Below are 8,550 nucleotides of genomic sequence, written 5' to 3'. Positions count from 1 at the left end.
TCGATTTTTGACCATTCTCTTTTTGACCCGTCTCACTTAAAAGCAGCTTTGAGTACATTTTAAAGTGCAGAGTTTTAGAAAAGCATTTTCTAGAATTTCTTGTTACTAGGGCTGCAACTGACAATATTTTTTTGACGATTGATTAACATGCCAATTTTTGCCATTCATCGATTTAAAAGGGCCCTCCGTCAATTCTACATATTTAAGTCCATTGACACGTGTACAAAGCCTTTTTGTGGCACCAGAGCTGCCAAACGTCTGATATATTCCCTCAAGAGATTGAACTGACTCAGTGTCAGTTGGCGTTGAAGACTCCCAAGTTCACCAATATATGTGTAGAGTCTGCTGGTGTGGGGAGATAAAAGTGATCCTAACAGCCCTCTGAACCCTCCTCCTGATCTCTGCCTGAGGCTAGTGACTGCAGCGACGTCAACCACCACCAACAATATGCTCCCACATATCCCACCAAACTGTTGGTGGTTGTGTTGCATTGTGGATAGTGTACGTGCCAGGTTTTGACAAAGAAGAATGCATGGAATTCTTAACAATGCTGCATCGATTTTGATATGTGTGTATATATTTATTTTTACTAGCGGCTGACTGTTTTTAGAGGGCAATGCTAAATTAGTGGATGATGCCAAAACCCAAAGATATTCAGTTTACTACGCAAGACAAGAAAAAAGCCTGCAAATGTTCATATTTAATGAGCTGCATCTGGCAGGTGTTTGCCTTTTTTTTTTTTTTTTATTTGATTGATGAAACAACTTATTGTTTCAGTGATGTACTTGTTACTTGTGTGTGGAAGAATTGGAAGAAAAAAACCAATATTCTTTCATCAACTAAGTCCAAGCTATACTGATTAATGTAAATCAAAGTCGCCGTTTTCTTTTCATAACATTTTAAACGGCATTTATTATCGTCCAGATTTCTTCTTCTGTTCAGGTAGCCTTTATGAGAGCAGAACCTCGCCTTCCTCTGTTCTGCGTGTCAACTTTACATCAATTTGAGGAGAATATACTTCACACTGACCTGAGGATAGAGGCAGATATGAAACTGTAAGCATTTTTCACAATCTCTGCAGTGTCTGGAAGGAGGCAGGCAGAGATACCTGCTAAGGGAGTTTTTAAATGAAGCCTGCAGATTGTGTAATGTGCTAAGTCAGGAAATTAGCATGTGTGCTTTAATATTTTTTGGACTGTTGGGAGACAAGTTTTTAAGTGGATGGCCTTTTGCTTGGGAACGTACACAGAACCACAAAAATGGTGCCGGAGAGATTCGTCTCCCTCCGAAGTGAAGCCAATAGAAAACCCATTAGTTTGAGCTGATGTGGAAATTATATGGAATTGATCCTGAGGTAAGAACAGTTTTTCTTTGCTCAATACTTCCCATTGATTCACACCGCCGTCATTACAAATGAAAGTCGTAATGTCTCCAAGTTGTATTTTGTTAGTGTCTGATATTCGAGCACGCGACTTATGCATGCGGTCCTACCTCCTGTCTGTACTGTGTGCTTACACAGGCATCCTTATACATTATTAAAAGTTGAATTCTGACAGAGTTGCAATGAGATTCAGAGTTTTGTTTAGCTGTTCAAGCTGAAAACTTACTTGAGGTCAGGGATGTACTGTACATTTCCTCGCGCAGCTGTGCACAACGCATCCCCTCCCTGCACCCTGGGCTGATGTTAGAGGCCGTTTTATGTGTCTCTTTGACAGTAACTCAACAAAAGTAGCGAACACAAACAAATACCAGACGGGTATTGTTCAGCTTGTTTCCAAACAGTGTGAATCACCGCCTCGCCGCGGCTCAATCTCCTGCCACCCACAGAGTCCAGTATGGTGCCTCATCATCATTTGAAACCGTGGGTAGGGAAGTTTATTGCAGAACACCTCAGCGTTTCAGGAAATCCATCGCCCCCGCCCAGTCCTCCTCCCATCCCACGCCGATCCTTTCACCCACCGACGCAGCCACCAATCGGAGCCGAGACAGGTGTCTTATCTCCATCACACAGCACAAGCACAGCCAATCTTCCAGGAAGATGGCGACTGGAATGTGACAAATCCATCTGTCCTGGTTTGAATTTGTATGCTAATTTGAAGTAATAGCCCCTCTGGTGACAGTGCAAGGGAACAATTCAATCATGCCATCTATGACAGTTGCTTTCCAGCCGTCTCTGTGATATGGGAGTATATGCACGTACCGCCGGGTTAGGCTTGATAAATTGGTTGTGTAGGGGAGATGTGGCATGTAGACTGCATGTTTAAAATGGGCTGCCAGTTTGAAATGAATCGTGCAGCTACTGAAGGCACCTGTGCAGAATGTGCAGCCGCTACCTGTCAGCGGAGGGGGAAACAACATTTGATTTGACCTCATTTATTTCCCCCTTCAACGCGGCCCGATCGGTGGCTGTCCTGAACTTTCACCCAATTTTCCCCGCCGCAGCCTTCAAAGTGTGAACGATGGAAATATCCCCCGCAAAAATATAAAAATCACACTAACACAATTGTTACATTGTCACACTGAATTATCTCGGGCTGTTGATTTGATTCCGTGAAAGGCTTTCATGTGTCACCGGGCAGAAGAAGGAACTGATCAGAGGAAACTCACACAAGTACAGGAAGGAGCTGAGCTGTGCCACATACTCGGGAGGAAGACGGCTATTTGTGATCTCTCTTGTGCCTTGGCACTTCCCCTGCATTGTGCAAATGTATGGCACTCCATAATCTTTAAATTAATCTACAGCACAGCACAGATTATGGACGATGGTGACAGATAAGGCTGAAAAACAAAGCGCTCTTCGTTTTACTTGCATCATTCTTTTTCTTCTCCTCCAGATCACGGCTTGCTTTCTTTAAATCACTGAGTTGGTTTACCACAATTCCACCCCCCCCCCCCAAAAAAATGCATTTTCCATTAAAATATGCAACACAACAATCAAAAACTGTGAAATCACTGAGACCTTCAAGTGTCGCGGAAAGCTCAAAGCCTCGCAGAATCCTTTATTTATTGCTTCTCAAAGGCCGAGCAATTTAATGTGTTTTTATTCCACAATTTGCAGTATTGACACTGCTAACAAGCCTCGTGAGAATTAAGAAGATGGAATATGTAGGCTGGTGTTATGGTCAATCACCATGGGGGACATTCGCTGTCATTCTGTCTTGCTCGACTCTCAGTACCGCAGTGAATTCTTGACAATTTCTCCAGGAAATAAAAGAGAATGCACAGCTCTGTGCCAATTGACCACACTTCAAACGGGTGCAGATCATGCGTGGCAAACACGCCTGATCAAACGAGGGGGCCAGCAAAAGAAGGCTGATGAACAAAAAGGCCCGTCTAACTGCACGGGTCTCCCATCACAATAAACAGTGTGCTAAAAGACAGCTCTCCAAATGAGCTCTACCAGCAGCCCTCCTTGTACGGTTTGCAGGGAGCTCAAAGATTTCCTGTGCTCAGCATGGCTGCACGTGGATAACAAATTGTGGAGTACAATATTGTGCTGCTTTTTTGTTCTGTTTTCCACAATGCTTAACACTTGCTCTAATGGTTGACATACTGTACTTAATCGGCTATTTTCTTTTCTAAAGCTGTGTGAATATAATTCAATTAATCAGGCAGGCTTTTAGTTTTAATTCATCATAATGGGCTTGATTAAAACTCGCGCCTCAAAGTCTGTCATAGTCTATGTGACTGGTGGCTCAGATGTAAATCTGCCTGTTGTAGGCTCCATGGCCACAATAACAGCAGAAGGGCTCATCTTGTGAAGCTGCTGTAAAGCAACACTGAGGGAGTAATAGCACAACTGACCGTTAAAATGGTGGTCAGCAAACCTTTAGTTTTAGCCTGATAGGCTATGAGGTACATGCATGCAGTTGGTATACTCGCATGTTAAAATTATTATAATGATAATGTATTTATGACCTTTGCACTAACTCTTTTTCTGTCACTAATTAATTTGCTTTCTGTGCTTTGTATTGCCCTTTTTCAGTGGCACCTGATTTGGGAATAACCTGATGTAAATTAGCCGTTGGCCATGTCTCTGGTGCAATGGGCTGTTTTATTTGGTGCAGTCAAATAAGGAAGGTTAGCAAAGAGAGAAAATAACTGGGGTACGAATCACTAAAGGTTCTAAAAGTGGGTTTCAAGAAGTGATGGGAAGTTTCTTCTTTTATGAATCATAGGTCAGAACATTTGAACTTTTGTTGCAGTATTTCGTCCTAATTAAATGCCCTGCCCACTCATGCAGTTGTTTTCACGTATTCTATCTGACGATAGACGTCTGCTCAGGCAGAGGTGGGAATTGCATAACGTCACCGCTCTCTCTGTACTAATACTACGGATGATGAAGGTGTTGCCCCACAGCAACAGGTCGCAACAAATGTAACAGGAGAGTGAGGAAGATGTCAATCAAAGACAGTGGACAAGCCCACACAGTTCTGATAATGCACCAATCTGTGTGTAACGTGGTTGTGAAACTTAGATTGTTGTTGCGCTTTTTTCCACTTTCAAATAAACTTATTTACATTTCAAAGTAAAGTGATTCAGTATACCTTGGAGTTTTATTCTTTTTACACAAATATATCATTTGTAATTTCAGAGCTCAAAGTTCTGCAAGTTTGTCCATCATGGTTGATCACACGTCTTTCCCAGTCTAACTTTGATTCAAAGTATATTAACTGTTATGAAAATGAAGTTTGCTGCACTCTATTATTATTATTATTATTATTATTATGTAATGTTGTATCTTTGGGCTCAGGAAGGAGTTATCCCAAATTAAAAGGCTGACTCGAATGACTCAAACATGACCAAGTCACTTAGCCCACACGCTCTAAAAAGCTCCCGCAATGGAACAAAAGTAACATGTGCAGGTCTTGTTGCTGGATATCCCACAATGCAATGCTGCACATTTTACCGTTATGTCACCTTCACTTCAGCAGCAGGTCAGTGAGCATGCAAAAAAAGTAGCAAATGATTTAAAAGTGTTTAAATGTCAATGTTGGATTGTAAACTATTGAGTGTAGCAGGGAGTAGTGAGTGAGTGAAATAAGTGACTTTAGACCAGCCAAGGACAGCTCGTTGTTTTTAATTGCAGCTGGAGCACCAGGTGCATTTAATTAACAGAAGTAACCGAGCTAACAAGCTAGCTTATTGCGTTCTCGAAAACTTTCATGTGTTGGCGAGGGATAATAACAACAGCATTACATTTTTTTTTTTAACTATGCAGTGACATTACTGTTAAATTTAAATATTCGATATCATTTTGGGGACACTATTACACCTGCAGGTGACACCTACAGGCGGCCCGCGGACCCCACTTTGGGAAACGGTGCCCTCGAAAGCATCCCACTCTTTTTTGGGGTGGGGGAGAGAGAGAAGCTGCACACGTGACAAGGAAAGCAGCAGCCAGCACACCGCCGCTGCTCGTTTGACAGCTTCCACGGCGCCGGACGGAGAAGCGAGCGAGCGGGCGGGCAGAGAGAGAGAGAGAGAAAGAGAGAGAAAGACACACACACTGCGATAGAGACACTCGTCGAGGGAAGACGAAGCGAAGACAACGTCTTCGTTTGCAAACCCTTAAAGAACTCCGCAGACTACCTTCCGAACCGAGACGTGCTTTGGCACACATCATGGACGGTTGTGCCCGGACCGAAGATGAGCTGTTCTCCTCGTGCCTCCTGAACCTCACCTGGGAGAATTGCTACGAGCAGGTAGGACATCTCTCTCTCTCTCTCTCTCTCTCTCTCTCTCTCTCTCTCTCTCTCTCTCTCTCTCTCTCTCTCTCTCTCTCTCTCTCTCTCTCTCTCTCTCTCTCTCTCTCTCTCTCTCTCTCTCTCTCTCTCTCTCTCTAACGTAACGCCATGACTTTATGCAAACATGAGACCGACTACGGTTTACAACGAACATGCTCTGATAAAATAGTCTCTCAGCTCATGAGGTGAGGGCAGGTAGTAACTTCACCAAAGTTAATTGTAGCTTAACTGATGACCTGCAAGAGGGTCCCCGAATATCCCTCCGCCCATTTCTTAAATGGAAAAGTCGCCGATTAAGCGCCCCAATGTCTCCGAACTACTTTTCTGAAAGGTTGCCTTGCCGAACTTCCATCCCTCTTCGGGATGGGCTCAAAACATCCTGTCCTTGAAATCAATAATAAATTAACCGAGTAGACAAAATAAAATCTTATGCCAGGAATTCTATAAATAAATTAGGGGTATAAAGGCAAACTTAGCATTCCTTTTGAAGTAACTGATATGCGTCATCTTCAGCATTGACTGAGCGATGCTTTTAACGTGGAGATCACGAGACACGAGCTCTTCACGTGCATCTCTGCGTTCCCGAGACCCCGTGGGTTGCCAGGTAAGGTGTTGAAAACAGGTAAATGCAAATTTTGGATTGGTGGTTGAGAGTAGAGGGAGCACTTTGATCCTGGGGGTGTTAGGCCTGCTCTCTCACACAGCAGAGGAGCTGTATGGTGTCTGTTTGGAGATAATTACCTAATTCCTCCCTCTTCCCCCCCCAAGCTTAATCAGTTCTGCCTTTTAAAATACACTTATCATGCTGTATGAAATCCCTCTTAATTCTCACATTCTAATTTGTGTGAGGAATGTGAGAGGCTAAAGTCATCTGCCTCAAGAATGCCAATGAAATCATTCTCTGAATGCTAAGAGAGCTCCCAGCTATTTAGCAATTTATGCCCAATGATTGATGCCATAATATTTGTACAGTGATTTTTATGGTAATATACTTGAATGCCACCATGAGAGTTCAGTGTGTGTGTGTGTGTGTGTGTGTGTGTGTGTGTATATACACACACACACACACACACACACACACACACACACACACACACACACACACACACACACACACACACACACAGGATATGTATTCTTCTGTTATCAGTATCCAGGTTGCAGTACAGCGGAGGAAGACTTTTAAACAATAAACCTCCCGTGGTTTAGTGGGCCGCCATTTGAATACAAGCAATCACAAAAATAAAGAGGATTAAGCTCTTGAAGTCTGAGCTTGCTCGTGATTGGCTGGGCTAAGAGTCATATTGTAGCAGTTATTTAGGCCCAGAAAACAAAAGCCACCTCAATCAGAAGTCATTACGAATGAGTGGCATTTTAAAACGTGCAACAACTACGCGCCTCAGCAGTTTCTGCGAATCAATTGGGGGCATTAAGACACTTCAGACACCAGAGATTGGCTTGTTCATCTTTTGAAGTGTGAGTGTTTCCTGCTTCTCTGAGTTAAATATCACTGCAAGTTGAATATCTTGTCGGGTTTGGACTGTTAGTTGGACAGAAAAGGCAGTTTAAATTCAACTTTACTGTCATACTACTTATGAACAATGAAGTCTGGTCCAAGGTGCTGCAATTGGCTCAAATAATTAACAAAAACAAATTTCAAAACCACTTGAAGTTGTTCAAAGAAACTGTGATGACTATATTAAAGTTGTTTTTTTTTTTTTTTTTCAAACATTTCATAGACAAAATAATTAATTAATAATGATTATTGAATCAATTAATCTGGTCTCCTTAAAAAGCTCTCATGTAATCTGCCAGAAGCAGTATGGTACAGTCTGCGCTCCCATTAATAAAAAAAGCAGGTCATCGGCTTGGCCAGCATGTTGTTAGCCATGCACATATCCTCCCTTGCCCTCCCCAAGTCCTACGGCGACTGGGTAAATAAATAAATAAGGAAGTAAAGGGAAATGTTGACACAGCCTGTCCTTGTGGCCAGATTATCCACTCATGCTTGAGCACCGGGTAAAGGCCCTGCATTATTCAGCCTAAGACACAGAGATGGGGGGGGGGACTGTGGAAAAGCTGGGTCTTGCCGCAGGAGTGTGTGTTTGTGTGTGTTTTGGGGTAAGCGCCTCCACTTTTGAAAGTGCAGACATGGGGATAGCTGAAATGCACAGGGTGGGAAAGAAGATGTCTTCGTTAATTATCAAATCAAACTACTGCCTCTCACTTTCCGCCGTCTCTCTCTTTCCCACTCTCGCACGCTCGCTCTCCCTCCTCGCCAGGCTTCTTGGGTGCTGCTGTCCGTGGTGCTGAAAGTTTCATCACACATTTTTTTGTGCATGTCTTTTTTAGAATTCGGAGCTCCAATCCCCTGCTCTTCAAAAGCAATGTATTCAGTTTGTCTCGACAAAGTGTGCCAGCACTTGGCAGTCCAGCTGAAAAGGGTGAAGCCTATCATTCAAGACGTTTCAAAAAAGCTGCAGGTAACGCAGCGTGCTCTCAGAAGCAGTGAGGACTAATGCATTTTCTTTTTTTTTTTATGTGTCTGCTTCTGCCTACGGCATGTTTCATCACAGCAAGGCTCAAGTTACGTTACTACTCACTCAGTGGCTCGGCTAAATGAAAGCTCCTTTTGTGTGCGCTCTCATGTACAGTATTTGATCCATGCGAGTCACTTCTTTTTCAGTGTAATGAGTCAGTAGCCTCAATGGGTTTAGTGGAGACACACACACACACACACACACACACACACACACACACACACACACACACACACAGAGAGCAAAAAAGGGATAGAACATTT

General features: G+C 43.1%; 1 protein-coding gene across 5 annotated transcripts in view; it reads left to right on the top strand.

The window, feature by feature from the left end:
* The first annotated feature begins 5,506 nt into the window (after window positions 1-5,506).
* ppargc1a (peroxisome proliferator-activated receptor gamma, coactivator 1 alpha) overlaps window positions 5,507-8,550 on the top strand; it is a 141,632-nt gene continuing 138,588 nt past the window's right edge. For 2 of the 5 annotated variants that reach the window (XM_068713445.1, XM_068713444.1), the window contains exon 1: window positions 5,509-5,705. In XM_068713445.1, coding sequence (XP_068569546.1) covers window positions 5,625-5,705 — 81 coding nt within the window. In that variant the 5' untranslated portion in view covers window positions 5,509-5,624. Of the gene's footprint in view, window positions 5,706-8,550 lie in introns of all 5 variants that reach the window. The other 3 variants (XM_068713449.1, XM_068713448.1, XM_068713443.1) reach the window with 2 other exon arrangements.

Source organism: Cebidichthys violaceus, unplaced genomic scaffold (assembly GCF_023349555.1).
Source record: "Cebidichthys violaceus isolate CVI_PGR_0920_01 unplaced genomic scaffold, fCebVio1.0.p SCAF_19, whole genome shotgun sequence".
Classification (NCBI taxonomy): Eukaryota; Metazoa; Chordata; class Actinopteri; order Perciformes; family Stichaeidae; genus Cebidichthys; species Cebidichthys violaceus.
This window is presented reverse-complemented; position numbering and strand designations above follow the sequence as displayed.